General features: G+C 36.6%; 2 protein-coding genes across 7 annotated transcripts; both read right to left on the reverse strand.

The window, feature by feature from the left end:
- Positions 1–7: 7 nt before the first annotated feature.
- On the reverse strand, positions 8–5,881 carry Alg10 (alpha-1,2-glucosyltransferase Alg10). Of its 2 annotated transcripts, XM_076778490.1 has the most exons (5): positions 5,624–5,881; positions 1,778–2,266; positions 1,238–1,580; positions 1,027–1,166; positions 8–925 (listed from the first exon to the last, which is right to left on the reverse strand). In XM_076778490.1, exons 2-5 carry the CDS (start codon positions 1,952–1,954, stop codon positions 191–193), a joined length of 1,395 nt encoding a protein of 464 aa, XP_076634605.1. In that variant the 5' UTR covers positions 1,955–2,266; positions 5,624–5,881; the 3' UTR covers positions 8–190. The 2 variants fall into 2 exon arrangements, with proteins under 2 accessions (XP_076634605.1, XP_076634606.1); XM_076778491.1 differs by lacking the exon at positions 5,624–5,881 and having other exon boundaries at positions 1,778–2,410.
- A 237-nt stretch (positions 5,882–6,118) lies between these two features.
- Art4 (arginine methyltransferase 4) lies at positions 6,119–15,916 on the reverse strand. 5 transcript variants are annotated; one of them, XR_013080760.1, is made up of 9 exons: positions 15,559–15,916; positions 14,797–14,937; positions 13,983–14,477; positions 13,641–13,907; positions 13,338–13,560; positions 12,939–13,228; positions 12,545–12,681; positions 9,159–12,361; positions 6,119–8,191 (listed from the first exon to the last, which is right to left on the reverse strand). XR_013080760.1 is itself a non-coding variant. In XM_076778489.1 (8 exons), exons 1-8 carry the CDS (start codon positions 15,698–15,700, stop codon positions 8,183–8,185), a joined length of 1,704 nt encoding a protein of 567 aa, XP_076634604.1. In that variant the 5' UTR covers positions 15,701–15,916; the 3' UTR covers positions 6,119–8,182. The 5 variants fall into 5 exon arrangements, 3 of the variants coding, with proteins under 3 accessions (XP_076634604.1, XP_076634603.1, XP_076634602.1); XR_013080759.1 differs by having other exon boundaries at positions 8,854–12,361; XM_076778489.1 differs by lacking the exon at positions 9,159–12,361.
- Between the last annotated feature and the right edge of the window lie 1,013 nt (positions 15,917–16,929).

Raw genomic sequence — 16,929 nt, forward strand, 5'->3', positions numbered from 1 at the left:
TCATTTTCACCATGCGTTATTGTATTACAACACGGTGGTTATTAACCTTTTTTTTTTCGACAGACCCCTTTATTTTACGAATGGTAAATAAGAGTTTATATTAAGTAGAAAAGAATCGAGGTTCTCTGTAGTATTTTTAAATGTTGATAGATGTTGGTAGAGTAATAAGACTCATTTAATTTATCTTATTTTACCAAGATATCCTTTGAGGATGGGGTTGATCGCTCCAATAAAACACCTTGTTAACGAAAATATAGAATTGTAGAAAATTAACTATTAACGTAGTAATTGATTCCATAATAATTTGCCATTTCTTTGGTTTCTGAATAAGTAAGCGATAAAAAATATAGGGAATGATGAAATAGCGTGGCTCTATAAGCAACTGAGGAATAAGGACAGCCGATACCATGATAAAATAGTTAATCTGTGTTGTGAATCTCAAATGCTTGATTCCATAGTATACTGTATATAGAGTAAACGAGTAAACAGGTATTAACAAATACTTAAATAACTTGTATCTTCCCATAAACTTGCTCCAAAAGTAAAATACGTAATGCCTATTGTCGGCTAATATGTATGGATGAACAAGTGTGTTGAAATGAACTATAACGGTTAAAAATATTAGGAAACAACTTCCAAAGATCCAGTGTTTTTGAACAAAGTTCAAATAGTTTTTCCAACGTACAATTGTGTATGGCCATAGGAAACAAGAAAGAAATGCAGAAAAATATAATAATTGCAGGATATGAATAGTAGGAACATGGGCAGTCCGATCTCCAACTACAATACCTTTGTTCCAAATAACGAATGCAAGAAATAAGAAACAAACAGTTGCATATGGAAGCAACTCTATGCACATTTGAGTAACAAACTTTAGAAACAAAGCCAATCCATGACATTCTTCTATTATCTTTTTGCATAGTAGCTAAAAGTTATATAATATTACACATAAGTGAAAATATTACGGCAAACAAACTCTAAGTAGATAGAATAATTCCAGTTTACCTATAATAACAGTCTACTTACTCGTAAATAAAGTATCGAACTATATTGTTCGTATGAAATTGATTTATGCATCGTACGATCTAATAAGTCAAATGCACATTCCACGGCGATAAATGCAACCCAGATAATATTTGTTTGCCGAATTAATACAGACAAGAAACCTGTGTAACAGTAATTACAATTTCTTTCTCTAATCTGCAACGCATTCAAATCCATGGCTGTTTATACGTACCTAGAAAGGCTGCTGTTTTAAACCGTTCGCGCAAATGTAACAACAACATTAGCAATACTGAGTTAACAGACACGACGTCTGTATAATACAGGAAATGCCAGAAGAACAAGGGTGGAAAAAACATAATGTTATAAGCGATTGCGAGTTTCATCCAACTGTTCCATCTTTGCCTCCGACGAATAAATGAAATTCGTTCGAGTATATTGTACGCGAGATATAAATTTACAAACGTTCCAAGTAAATTTATGGATCTCATGTAAAGAATGTTACAGAGGTTCAAAGGCGATAAGATCGCGGTCGCAAGTAGGTACAAACCAGGTAAAGTGGTAATTTTAGGATCCCACTGAAAATAATATATTCCTCGAATATAATTTATTTTAAAATGTTCGTCCTCGCAACGATTTAGAAGCGTTCGATTATAAACCAAAAATTTAATTATGTTCTCCAAACACATATCCAATAGCGAACGAAAGAAGCATCGACGCTGCCGTGAATGTTTTCGGCGAGAAAATAAATATTATTCGATAAACGAGAACGTACCTGTGTAAAATTGTTGGCGCAATACTGCAATGTCTGAGGTACATGGAAAACCTCGTCAATGAAATGATATGGTTGCACATGGTTCAGATAAATAAATAATACTACGACACTCGAGCAAGACAATAATATCGAAGATTTCTGTACACGCTTAGAATTTATTTCGATCGGAAGAGCCATTGTTTCTTATAACGAAACGAAAAATCGATTGAATACAACGAAACAAATATTACAAACTAAATCATTATAAAATTCATGACACATTCGACGCCCGACGATATCGCTAAAGCTAATTTGCACTCGACCAAAGATAATTTATTACATTTGTTTCGGTCGCTTATCTATCGTTACATGATTGTACGAATATATTCTCGAATAGTCGCACTTAAACGGTTAGTGGTGTTTCGAAATATTACGGTGAAAACACATATTCCATCGTGTCGTACACTTTGTACTTTACGTTTATGACGTTGACGGAATTTCTATAGTTCCCTGAAGTTAACGCAGAAATGCCAGATTCAGCACCCGGTGCCCTACTCACACATGGAAGATCACGCGTACGTGAGCTCGTGGAGTTTCGGAAAGTCGACAAAGGCAAACTGACACATGCCCTCTTTCTCGATTATTCCGAAGCTGCCCGAAGTAATTTCGGACCGCCTCGTGGGAGTCGAGAGAGAAAGGCTCACATTTGCCTTCTCGCTCTTAACACCTGAAATCCGACCTCCCGTCTATAGCATACGATTTGGAATCTCGAGCCGAGATTCTCGACTGCCCAGGCATTTTTACTTTCCGACCTATGTAATATAATAAAAAAAATTTCTTCTTTTTCAATAATTAAAATATGATCAGGGGATCTTAAAACGTGTATTTCCGTAAAATAAATTTTACAAAACTTTTTTTCTATTATGGGTACTTCGCTTATGTGCGCCTACATAGGTCGAAAAGTAAAAATGCCTGGGCAGTCGAGAATCACGACTCGAGATTCCAAATCGTATGCCGTAGACGGTAGGTCGGATTTCAGTTGTTAAGATCGAGAAGGCAAATGTAAGCCTTTCTCTCACGACTCCCACGAGGCGGACCGAAATTACTTTGGGCAGCTTCGGAATAATCAAGAAAGAGGGCATGTGTTAGTTTGCCTTTGTCGACTTTCCGAAACTCCACGACCTTACGTACGCGTGATCTGGTATGTGTGAGTAGGGCACCGGGTGCTGAATCTGACATGTATGCAAAGACCTCGAAGGGTCGACAAAGACAAAATAACATATGCCCTCTTTCTCGATTCACCGAAACTGCCCAAAGTATGTTCGAACTGTCTTGTGGGAGTCGAGAGAGAAAGGCTTACACTTCCCTTCTCGCTCTTAAACAACTAATATCCGACCTCCCGTCAACAGATCTCCACTGGCCTCTGCTGACCGCCGCTGACCACTCCTGGAATTTCTGACAACGTATAACGATTACTACTAACGTCTGCCAGCCTCCGCTGGCCTCTGCTGACCGTTGCTGACCACTCCTGTTACTTCTGACAACGTATAACGATTACTACTGACTTCTGCCTGCCTCTGCTGGACTCTGCTGACCGCTACTGACCACTCCTGATACTTCTGACAACGTATAACGATTACAACTTGCTATTGCCTGCCCCTGCTGGACTCAGCTTGCCACTGCTTGCCACTGCTAGCCTCTGCTGACCACGGCTGACCACCCCTGATGCTTCCGACAACGTATAACGACTACTACTTGTTACTGCTTGCCCCTGCTGGACTCTACTTGCCTCTGCATGCCTCTGCTGGCCTCTGCTGACCGCTGCTGACCACTGCTGACAACCGCTTATATTTCTGGCAACGTACAACGATTACTACTGACTACTGCCAGCCTCTGCTGACCTCTGTCAGCATCTTCCGACCTAAGCAGGTCTCTGCCAACATCCTCCGACGTCAGCTGACCATCGCTGACCACTGCTGACCGTTGCTGACAACTTGTGACATGATGTAATATAATATAATATGTTTATATGTATTAAAGTTTTGTATAATGTAAATCTATGACAATAAATGATATAATTTCAAAGAATTCTATGTATTCTCATCATTTTTTACCGTCCTTTTCCTCTCCAAATCATTCTCTTACCTATAAGATGCGTACCACCTTCTTCGCAAGTTCACTAGCATTTTAGAAATGTTCCGGGAACTTTGGAAATCCGAATTTGACCTTGACCTTGGCCCAGTTTCGAAAGTGGGTCAAGGCCATTCGAATCTTAGAAAAATTCTGGGCGCTTTGGAAATCCGGATGGCCTTGACCCAATTTCGAAAGTAGGTCAAGGCCATCGAATCTCAGAAAAATTTCGGACACTTTGAGAATCCGGATTTGGCCTTGACCCAATTTCGAAAGTAGGTCAAGGCCATCGAATTTCAGAAAAATTTCGGGCACTTTGAGAATCCGGATTTGGCCTTGACCCAATTTCGAAAGTAGGTCAAGGCCATCGAATCTTAGAAAAATTCCGGGCGCTTTGGGAATCAGGATTTGGCCTTGACCCAGTTTCGAAAGTGGGTCAAGGTCACCGGCATTTCAGAAAACGCTCCGGGCACTTTGGAATTCCAGTTTTAAGTAGAGAAACGATTTCTTATAACTAAGGGAATAATGGGGAGAGGAAAAGAAAGGTAAAAGTGATAAGAACACATAGAATTCTTTGAAATTATATCATTTATTGTCATAGATTTACATTATACAAAGTTTTAATACATGTACATCATGTTAGAAGTTGTTAACAAAGGTCAGCGTGGTCAGTAGGGGCCAGCAGAAGTCAGCAGAGGGATGCAGAGGCATGCAAAGACTAGCAGGGGCAAGCAGTAGCAAGTTGTAATCGTTATATGTTGCCAGAAGCATCAGGGGGGGTCAGCAGAGGCCAGCAGAGGCCAGCGGAGGCAGGCAGAAGTCAGTAATAATCGTTATACGTTGTCAGAAATATCAGCGGTGGTCAGCAGAGGCCAGCAGAGGCCAGCGGAGGCAGGCAGAAGTCAGTAGTAGTCGTTATACGTTGTCAGAAATATAAGCGGCGGTCAGTAGAAGCCAGCAGAGATCAGCAGGGGCGAACAGTAGCATGTAGTAATTGTTATACGATGTCTGAAGCATCAGGGGTGGTCAGCAGTGTGCAGCAAAGGTATGCACAGGCAAGCAGTAACCTGCAAAGGCAAGCAAAGACTTGTAGGGGCATGCAGTAGTAAGTATTAATCGTTATACATTATCAGAAATACCTGCAGTGGTCAGTAGCGTTCGGCAGAGGCCAGGAAAGTTCAGCAGAGACAAGCACACGCTGACAGAGATCAGCAATGACCAACAGAGGTTAGCAGAAGTCAGTAGTAATCGTTATAGGTTGTCAGAAATATAAGCGATGGTCAGCAGAGTCCAGCAGAGGCAAGCAGTAATCAGGAGCAGTCAGTAACAGTCGCTGTATGGTGTCAAAAGTTGTCGGTAGTTCTGTACTTTTGTCAGCACTGGTCATCAGAGGTCATCAGAGGCAAATAGAAACCAGGAGTAATTTGCAGAGTTCAGTAATGAACTCTAGGAAAGGCAAGTAAAAATGCCTGGGTAGTCGAGAATCTCGGCTCGAGATTCCAAATCGTATGCCGTAGACGGGAGGTCGGATTTCAGTTGTTAAGAGCGAGAAGGCAAATGTGAGCCTTTCTCTCTCGACTCCCACGAGGAGGTCCGAAATTACTTCGGGCAGCTTCGGAATAATCGAGAAAGAGGGCATGTGTCAGTTTGCCTTTGTCGACTTTCCGAAACTCCACGAGCTCACGTACGCGTGATCTTCCATGTGTGAGTAGAGCACCGGGTGCTGAATCTGGCAACTCTGAGTTAACGTCGAGTCAACCGGCTAAATCAATGACCGAACTCATCGAAGGTTTGATACGAAAAAGCGCGGAAATAAGATTAAATAATACGTATTAGTCAAGATATTATTCCTACCTTATATACGTGCTTAATGATAATTAATATCTGCATCGGTGCTCAGGTATCGGAATATTATTTGTTCTCGCCTGTTATCGGTACATTTACCTTACCTGAAAAAATTTCAATTCTTTTAACACCGTTTAAAAATAGGCGAACCCTTCCCGACAAACTAAGTCTTCTGTAAGATAGGAATTGTTCGTTCAAATCTAACCACAAATTGATACGTACCAATGAATATGGACAATATGGGAGTAGGAATACATTTCGTAATGATCGTTACAAATATGTAAATTGTTTGGAAAATGATTTTCACTATATCGAGATAAATAAGTTTATTATAACTTAATCTCAGATTTGGAGCAAGACAATCTGAATGACCTTGTTTCTGTTTTTTCATGTGTAAAAACGTTGGCAGAATACAAATTTCAATACTTTACAAATTAGTAAATTGCGATCACTAGGCAAACTTGTTCTAAAGTATTACGCTTAATTACTTAGACACTGTGCTCATTCCTTAATCTCGATTAACCAAATCATATGGAAAACATACATGTATAAGAACAAATTTTTAATGTCACTTTACATCTATTACACTTCCATTTTTTTTTTTTTTTTTACGATTACGTAATAAAATAATTAAAAATTCAAATTAATATAGCAATTTTTTTTACAATTAGTTGAAATTGAATTATACGATTTAAAATAAAACTATATATATATAACATTGCAATAAAAGTTCAATTTACCAATTCAATGTAAAATATTCATACAACTTTCTGAAATCATACCAAATGTTTAACTAAAACCAAAACTAAATTTGATTCGTTCTGATATTCAATTTTCCTATTTAATATTAATACAAACTGATCGATGACTCGAATTATGTTAGTTTTGGATTTGGCTTGTTTTGGCTTTTGAATGCTCGTTTACTTTGTGCATCAACGGATTTTCTATTATTCGGGGCTAGGCAACTAACGTTATCGCCCCACGATCTCAATTTCTTCTAACAACACAAAAAAAAATATCTTCGCAGGAAATTCTCTGGTCCAAAGTAACAAATACTACAATTAGAAGATCGTTGTTTTTCAAGTCGTATTTTCTACGATTCGGAAGCCATTGCAGTTTCGTTACACAGTATTTTGTAGATGGCTTCGACGGTTCCGAACACGAAAGTTTTTATCTCGAAAATTGTTAGTACGTCACGGACGCTATAGAGTTGCGTTATTATAGGTATTTAAATTTGTCTCGATATCGATTGGAACCGTATACAGGGTGTTCGGACACCCTTGGGAAAAATTTTAATGGAGGATTCTAGAGGCCAAAATAAGACGAAAATCAAGAATACCAGTTTGTTGATTGAGGCTTCGTTAAAAAGTTATTAATGTTTAGAGTTTCACTCGTACTGAATTTTTTTCTCGAAAATACGCAGGATTTCGGGGGTATGCCTATTCACCAAAACTGATTGTGATTGACCCGTGCAACCGAAAATAATTTTTCCAAAACGATTTGAAATTTTTTTTTTTCGTCGAAAAATTTCTCACCTTTTCGAATTTTTTTCTCGAAAATGGGTAGGATTTCGAAGATATGTGTAATGACCAAAAATGATTGTGATTTACCCCTACAACTGAAAATAATTTTTCCAGAACGATTTGAAATTTTTCAATTTAATTGTTAATAACTTTTTAACGAAGCCTCAATCAAGAAATTGATATTCTCGATTTTTGTCTTATTTTGGCCTCTAGAATCTCCTATTAAAATTTTTCCCAGTGGTAGCCGAACACCCGTTATAAAAATATATGTGTAACACCATTTAAAAATTTGAAAGATACATGACCTTGAAAAAAAATCGACGACCCACTAATATTTGTCTTCCCGAACCAAAACGTTTCCTTCTTCAGACATTTTTCTCAGATCGTAAAAATGAACGAAGATTATTTGGTCGATAACATTAGGCGCCTCGCTCTCTACAATTTGCGTACAATTTCTCCTCGATGTATCATTAGATGGAGCTTATAAATGCTATCGTGTATCGATACAACGCATATCAATGTTTAGTTTGATTCTATTCTAATCTGATCTCTTTCCTAGCGTTCAGGAAAATCAATTCACATCGTAATATCGAACTTTATGGCATTTTCACCTGAGAATAATTGCAGGATAATTGTCGATGTACTAAATGTAAAATAAATCAAGTTTCGTTGAAGTACAATGCACGAATATGTACAAGCAATCTGTTGTAATTGTTGTACGTTTAAAACATGATCTCTTTATACATAGATATAATACATAAAAAAGACATAGGCAAACAGTATATATCACGAGTTAGTAGGCATACATGAATTCACATTTATGTATGCATTATACAAAGCTGAGCATTTCTCTTGTTGGGATCCTAGTGTTGTCTAGCTTCTTAATCAAGTGGTATTCATTTATCTCTTTTTACTTCCCTGTTTGTTTTTAATCAATCTAAAACAAATAAAGAATGATGTGGAATCTTTATCGTGCTTAAAAGACAATTTCTTGAAAATAATTCAACTTTTTGAGCTTATGTACAAGTACTGTTCGCTTTCTCTTAACAAATTACAAGTTCTAGACGTTATGTAAATATGAAAACTTTATTATTTCCAATGAAGAAGAAAGTAATACCTATCACGTAATTTTCTATAACATACGGTTCATTTTTAAATTACGGGTGAATAATCTCATAAGAAAGTAAACTCGATAAAGACAAAATCTATAGGATTGTGGATAAATAGTTATAAGTACAAAGCTCTTATTGTGCGGAATGGATAACAAATGAATATTTTGATTTATTGCAATAAAATCAATAGCTCGCACCGATAATGAAATGAAAACATTTCGATTAATCTCAAAGCTTCTGACACGTAACAAAAAAAAAAAAAAAAAGTAAACAAAAATTGCTAATACATTAGCAACAAGAAGTATCAGAGTACGCGATAGGTTAACCGACTAACGTTACTAAACTGATATTACATTTAATGTCTTTTTAATATACCTATTTTGCGTTCATAAAATTGCAAACAAAATTTAGACGAAACGTATGCTTAGGTCTTAAAATTTTTAATAACCGACAGTAGCTGTACTTCTAGTTGCAAATGTATTAATACTTAATATTCTTTATGTTTCCTGATAACTTTTCACGTAATATTAAACATTGGAAATTACAAATACAGCATCGAAAAAAGACATTATCAAGTAACAATAAAGTGTTCAACACACAAACATTTGACAATTATTATGGGAACTAATATGTATATTTTTATTTCACTGCAAATGTATTTTGTTTCGGTAAAAGCAATACGGTATTTATTAAGTTGAATACTATGAAGAGTATGCACCTTAAATTGGGGGGGGTTGGGGGGGAAAAAACTTAGTTTTATGTATAATCGTAATTTTCAACAAATGGACGTACAAATTAAAAAATGGCGAAAAATGTTGTAAATATCATCCTTCGAACTCACGTGACTACCTGAGATATTTTGTATCTTTCAGTCATTAAAATTCTCTAAAATGAAAGAAAAAAGACGTACACACGGAAGTACGCATGCTGACACTGAAAGCAATATCTAGAAAAATATCAAAATGTATGCTTAGTTTTACTCAATCTTTTGTCTCTCCTATTGAAACTAAAAACGCGGTAACTAATACTTTTATAGGCGTTCGATTCTAAATATTGCTTTTAATGTTCTCATTTTCTTGAAGAGAGGAAAAACGAGACACTGGAAGAAGCATATTCTTGTTACAATAACGAATCGTACAATTGTTATCAGCACTTGTGGAATGCCTGCAGTCAAAGTGATTTCAAACACTAAATACGTACATGTTAAAAAATTATATGCGCCTTTTATAGAACTATAATCACGTCTTAAGCAAAGATCAAAGAACGTTCGACGATTATTTACATTTCTAATCTTACCCCACTGAAAAATAATATTATACAAGTAATGATAAAAGGAAAAAAAAGGAAAAAAAAAAAAAATATGGCAAAACCGACTTTCTGAGAAGATTAAATCAATGAAAACTATTGTTCTAGTAAGAAATATAATACACCCTTGAGTCCTAGAAATTTAAACTGTAATACTACGAGCTATTTTTAAACAAAATGATTTATCTCTCTGCAAAAACAACATATATCTACTGGTTTTCTTAGCTTGAAAATAGTTTTTTTTTTTTTTTTTTTTGTTAAGGTACGCAAGATGGGGCAGCTTATATGAAAGCAAATTTGTGCAGATAACAAATAAAGAGCACTCCTTAGGAACTAACGAGACTTAAGCGTTATACCGAGATCTGAGCATATAACCAACTTTGTAAAGATTAAGCATGTTATATATATGTACAATTATTTTTAATTACAGGTAACCCTCCGATAATAAAGGAGTTTATATCCATAAAAATGTTGTACAAATCAAACTTGTATAAAAATTGGAATTACGCGCAACGAGGGTTTGCCAATTTTTAAAAAATTTTACTTTCATATAAAAGAAAGTAATCATGACCAATCATGATCAGTCTTAAGTTACATGAAAAAGTGAATATTACTATTTTAGAATCGTTCGTCTTCCTTACAAAGTTCTGTCGATTGTAAATTTTTGTTTGGTAATCATTTTCTGTTCCGCAGCTTCGCAGTTTCAGTCTATTTGTAATAAAAAGATTCATGTCGACGCATGAATTACTAACTGTACTTCTACGAATCTTGCAAGGATACTTCATTATCAGGAAATTACCTGTATATTTAATTTAGGAATACATTCATAGTCGTCCGGTAGAATTAAATAAGTCATTAATTATTTCGTGGCTATAAAAAATCTTAATTCTATCTCGTCGTGTAACGAAAATTTTTTTACTATCAAGAAACAAAGTAATTGGATTTTGTTCGGATTGCATAAATCTTCGGCTAAATGATACGAAACAAATAACTTCGTACGTGTCCATTTTGTTATATTTCACTTTTTATTTTATATATATTGATCGTATGCTTTCGCGGTTATTTTGTACATTTCTTTACGATGGATAAATATTTCTTTCAAGCTCGAAACCATAGTAAAATAACAAAATTCATTTCCCTTCGGTCTCGATAGGAAAATTTTGTTACACGACGAACTTGAATGAAATTACTAAGTAGTAAGGGTCATACATAGGCGGTGGAATTCTAATGTAATAGTCGAAGTATATTAAAACTATAGAATTAATCCTATTGACCAAAGGCCGATATGTAATACAAACGTCACAAATTTGAAATTGTGCCTGTACATGCTATTCTAACATCTGTACATTGCAATAATACAATAGTAAACCAGCTAGATACGAATCGTAACTTAATTTATCGTAATTTTATTGGAATATATTTTTTATTTATTTTTAACGTAAATTATATCATTGAATCGATCGATTTGCATAGCAGTTGATTATGTACATCTTTTTCTCCTATAAATCATAAATAATTAACGAAAATATCACTTATTCGAGAATAAGAAATTAAATAAAAATTATGGTGAAACATACTAAATTGTGTATACGTCATTTCATAGAATTTATTACTGTTTTTCGTACGTTTTAGTGGAAAATATGTAGAAAAGATACGTTAAATGTAATTGTTACGAAAAAAATTCAACAGATAAATGACAGGCAATGCCACAGAGTGCTCCATATCGTATCTCTAACGAATTATTGCTTTTTGCACTTTTTTTTCGAAATATTCGGAACGTTATGCATTATTATCCTTACAGTTGTGTAAAAACCGCTCAAGATTGAAAATCAACCAGGCCCAGTTCTACATCGTAGCTTAGCCGACGAACAGTGATCGGTTTATGGAAACTTTTCAAGTATATTGAAACGAAAAGCACAAGAAAAAAAAAAGAAAGAAAGAAAGAAAGAAAAGATTGCAACGTGATTACTCTTCGGTCGTTCTCGTTATTGAGCCTCGATGTATAAACGATATCAGGACCCCGTTAAAATAGTGTCGCGTGGAACGTTACGCACGGTAAAGTGTATTGTCGTTAAAAAATATTATTTTCTCGGGTACATTTGGCAAGCATGCACATCTGAATCGAATCTTCGAGGGAAATCTGGAAGATCGAATCTTCGAGGGGCAATTAAATAAAGGGCGATGTGGTATATGAAAATTAATGACAACTACGAGAGGACGGTTCGCACTCTCCTCCAACGTGCCTCCCATTGTGACTTATTTCTTTTAGCGCTCAATCCAAATCCGAATCCAGAACCAACTATAACTTTGTTAATATAAGCGATGTTGTTGCTATTGTTGTTATTCGTATGGCCGTTATTCGAGTTAAGACTGACCAAGTTGACTGCGTGTAAAATTCGAACAGCTGACGAGAGCCGTAATTTGCTCGTCGGAGAACTGAACACCAACTTGCGGTTCTGTTTAGCGTTGCTGTCGGCGTCCCCGCTATTGTTAGCGCTATGACGATCGGTCAGCTGTTTCGCTGTGTGGGAATACTCGGTGGAAAACGATTTCGCCATCGATCATTGTCGATACGTTTGAGACGATATGCCGTTACCAGGCGTCACGTAATCTCCGATCATCAAGCTGGGATTCACTGGATAATGCGAAGTGTTGCCAAGGACCAGCGATTGCTGGAAAGTAACACCAAGCTGTAGCGCGAAAGACACGCAGGCAGGCGTACACTTTAGTATCCTTTCGCAGATTAATATCGAATTGTTTAGCGAGCTATTGTTTCGTGCAGATGTTTCAACGCACCAAACACTTACGATATATATGCATATATAGGGAAGTAGCTCGCTGAAAATTTTAAATCTGATTCGTTAGTCACTTACCGTTGCTGGGGATGTGAACATGTTTGGAGTGATTCCACCGCCTATTAATTGCGCTGCTTGCGTACTCGTCGCTGTGCCACCGACTCGCCCCCGTCCTGTACTCGAAATCGAACCGGGGTGAATGTTTGGTTGACCTCCTATAGAACACACACATATGCGCCAGTAGCAAATAGGAAAATGATTATCTTAGGGACTGATATATATATATATATGTATATTTATACGGACAAAACACTTGTAAATATGCTAGACAGATATCCAAGTGCGGTAAATCGTATTTAAATTCACATACATTCCTAGAAAAAAAGTTTTCTATTAAAAGAACACGTAATAATGTTAATTACGAATGCGATCGTGCTTGGACGTAAAAATCTTATCTAATTTCTATTCTTACCTATTGCAAGTAAATTGCCGGCGTTTACTGCTGCGGTCGCGTCCATCGAAACCTCTCCCAAACCGTTAACGGACATTCCATTGACCATATTTACTGCCTGCCTGGCACCCTGAGCGTCCAAGGTTGTCCAATAAGATTCGCTGGGCGAGCTATTATTTAAACCCGGAGGTGGCTGCGCAACCGCGCCGCCCGTGTATCTGAAGTACGGATTTTTCAAATCCAAAGCATTACTACTGCTCTCCATATTCGTTCCTTCCAGCTTCAATTCTATTGTCACGTCGTAAGATTGCCTGAAATAGAAACGTTATACGAAATTATGTTTCGTGAATATTTTAAATACGACCGATACATGAATATTTTCAAGTTTCACGAACTAGCACTACAATCGTATAATGTCACCTTTTGTTCGCAATAAGAATGACCTTTCCAGATAACAGCTGACCACTTTTACAGAATAAAGGATTTTCCAAAAGGCAACGAACTTGGTACCAATGCGTAAGAGGTTCTGTGGGGGCCGTACTCAACCAGACCTGTTGCGTCGACCCGATAAATGCAACGTCAAACCAAAATGCAAGCCCGTGGCAGGTGCCGCTTTCCAGTATATGAAAATCAACATCAATTTCTAGAAAATACACGAATTCGGTAACACATATTTCTATGGCCGAAAAGCAGCAACGCAACAACAAATGGACAATGTTTCACCTATTTTATGTAAGTCAGTCTCATTAGCTGTTTGGAAGTCGACTATATGTCTAATGGATTTAGCCATACAAATTCTTATATCAAAGGTATCGACGATTGGTTGCCTAAAGTACTCTTTAATTGCGTTATTTCTCATCGCCGAGAGATCCACTCCATGGAAACACGTTTGATACCAAAAATTAGCTTTATTAAATTGTTCCATATAAAGGTTTTCGTCAGAAAATGGCGCAATATGAAGATCGCCTCGCGAAGGAAACATTCTGCCACCTGTATTAGAATCGTTCGATCGTGTTACAATCGGAGAGTATGAACTAAGCAGCAAAATAATGCGTATGCGTTTACCTGGAACTAACCACTTTTTCGCGTGAAGGTAAGTTTCGAGCATTCGTTCATTGTATAACATATAACCCATTGGTTCGCTCACTACACAGTCTACTAGTTCAGGTAACTCAATTTCTTCTATTTTACCAGCTATGACAACAATCTTATCCGATAAATTATTTGCGGCAACTAACAATTCTGCATGATTTGCCATGTTACTTGCTTCTACCGCATACACTTTCTTTGCGCCCGCTTGAACCGCAAAGAACGACAATATCCCAGAACCCGCGCCTACGTCTAATACGACTTTGTCTTTAAAATCTGATAGATTTCCTAAAATTGCTCGCTGGTATGTACTGGTCCTAATATAATCTTGCATCATGTTTTGTTGCTGAGACAGATAGCCATAAAATTGAAAGTACTGCATCGCTGAAGATTCTTCGGTCCTTTCATTGAATGCAGATATACCCTTGCCATTTTTAAGTTTCAATATTTGCGAATGAAAGTGCCGAAAATCTGTGTAAATTATGTATTGTTCGTTAATAGTATAAAGTAATGTTAAATTGTGTCTTAAGAACGAAATAATTTCTATTACATATAGTATATATGCAGGGTGTTCCAGGAAAAAAAACTGAAAAACTTTAATAGTATATTTGAGGTTAATGAAATTTTAAACAACTTGTATTTATATAACACTGTTTTTCTTATTTAGATCCACAAAATATACCGATGAAGTTTGGCCATTAAAACTTGGTACACCATGTATATCAGATATATGTTCTTTTCTAATATAAGTATAATAATTAATGCAGATTATAATTCTTAATTAGCTTACCTGTTTCGTTGGCGAATGTTACAAGTAAGCTATCCATATCTAATGTAAATACGTAACTTCGTGAAGATACCCTAGAGCATTCTGTACTAGGAGTTACCGGAAATTCCAATAATGTAGTTTTATCTCTCCCAGTTGAATCTCCTATTACATACATGAAAACAAAAGAACGGAATATACACAAGAATACTTTATTAAAAATTTAATTCTTATGCGTTGAACCATTTTTTATAATCTTTATAAAAAACAATCCTGTGCATCGTACTTTAATAAAAATTCTTAATGTAAATGATAACTGACAAGGAACGAACAACATAATTTTCACGACAGTGACAATCAGCATGGTAAACAAATACAGTGATCCTAAAGTATCCATATTGTTGTTTAGAATACAATAAAGAAAACAGTACTAAACGCGTGATTTCTAACGAAAACGAAACCAGAACTTAAAATCTGTTCGTTACAAAATGAAAGAGCAGAGCGACGTAACAGAAAAATCAAGCTGCAAATGTGTAGCACAAGCGTACTAAATTAATTCGTCGTAAACACCCGAAGACGAACGTCTCGTTTTCACTCATGCTTCGTATAAAAACTAACAAATAAAATTAATTTTTAACGTCACCATGGTCGCGGCACGGAACAACAACGCTCGTTAAATTTGTACAAAGGAAACCCGTAAACGCACGTCCCGAGTGTGGTTATGTTGTCCACTCCGGAACGACGCTAACGCGATTCACAAAGGATGATTTATTGACAAATCGGTACCTGCGAAGAACTCAACGCTAAGACCTTGCGGATCATAGTTGATACTGAGCGTGACCGGCTTATTGTATTTAGGTGTTGACTGTCCATTGTTTGACAAAGTCGATACTGTCACCGCGCGAAATACCTTCGCCATTTTTACCATCTTTATACCGCGTGCGTGTCGTACGCTGCAGCTCTCCGATCGGTTTATTTGCGCTTCCTCTTTATCGCGACGTCGTTTCCCGAGCAGTTGCCAGCCAAAAAAAAGAATACGATTTATCGTTCCTCCGGATGCAAATCACGCAATGGATATCGAGAAAAACTTGATCTAATTGCGATTTTTCACGTTCTCACACCGTACCATTGACTAACCACCCCCCGGCGCATATTACACACGCGCACTAGGGTCACTAATGCACTGAATATATATCTAATTGAACTCCCTAGATTCGTGATGGCACACGGACCGTTCGAAGAAGTTATCGGGTTTGTCGTAATCTGTTGACCGTACATCGACGCATACCAAGATCCATGCTAATTCCACGGGTCGAAAGTTTGGATTGCCGTTTATCTTTAACCGAGGGGTCGGTGGAGAATTTTTTTTTTTTTCTCTCGTAACTAGACAAACTCAAATGAACCGCCCAACGTCGAGAATGCACGAGAGAGAACAACGACGAGCGTGCAGCCGAAACTTCAAAGCAACAGCGAACACGTATCGAGTGTACGAACACTAACGTAAATTTAAAATTTTTCATATTTTTTATTACGTCGTTGTGAAACGACGAGACACGATCTCGTTTTAATTATAATTTCTGAAAAACTTTCTTCGACTACGTATGATTAAAAATAGTCCGAATAAAGTCGTGTTCGGGCTTACAAAGGGAAACGTAAACGTTTTGATTTGAATTGGTACTGGACACATCACAAATGCGTGGCATTGCTTTCAAGCTGGGTCAGCAAGATTTTAATTTCACAGCTACCGACCACTCGTATCGACGGATCGTCCGGGCTGAAGAGACCTAAACAGTGGTGGGGATGATTTAATTTCTTCGATCTTGTGCTATAATTCTATCGTTAAACGAGGAATTATCGTATCTACATTTCCGAAATTTTATTTAGTTCTAACGTGACTGATTTTAGATATTACTATATTCGATAACAATTCGGATAACTTGTACACATGTTTCCTTTACTTTTCCACGTACACATTTATTGTATATATTCCTAGAAAGAATGCAGAACATCTAGTAACAAAAGCAGTTATATTGCCAATTTATAAGTTATTCTTCGTATAACGCCAGGAGCTTTATGGTACTCATAAGTATTGTATTTTTTTATAACTTTGATATGAGATAATGTATATTTATGTAATAATTAAGACATCGTTAATAA

This window comes from Colletes latitarsis, chromosome 11, assembly GCF_051014445.1.
Source record: "Colletes latitarsis isolate SP2378_abdomen chromosome 11, iyColLati1, whole genome shotgun sequence".
Classification (NCBI taxonomy): Eukaryota; Metazoa; Arthropoda; class Insecta; order Hymenoptera; family Colletidae; genus Colletes; species Colletes latitarsis.

Coding starts and splice junctions, on each gene's coding strand:
- Alg10 (XM_076778490.1), bottom strand. CDS start 1,954: ATGGCTCTTCCGATCGAAATAAATTCTAAGCGTGTACAGAAATCTTCG. Junction 1,167..1,237: donor TAAAACAGCAGCCTTTCTAG/GTACGTATAAAC, acceptor ACTGTTACACAG/GTTTCTTGTCTGTATTAATT. Junction 926..1,026: donor GTTCGATACTTTATTTACGA/GTAAGTAGACTG, acceptor TATAACTTTTAG/CTACTATGCAAAAAGATAAT.
- Art4 (XM_076778487.1), bottom strand. CDS start 15,700: ATGGTAAAAATGGCGAAGGTATTTCGCGCGGTGACAGTATCGACTTTG. Junction 13,908..13,982: donor GAAAAAGTGGTTAGTTCCAG/GTAAACGCATAC, acceptor ATTCTAATACAG/GTGGCAGAATGTTTCCTTCG. Junction 12,682..12,938: donor CGGCAATTTACTTGCAATAG/GTAAGAATAGAA, acceptor TGTGTTCTATAG/GAGGTCAACCAAACATTCAC.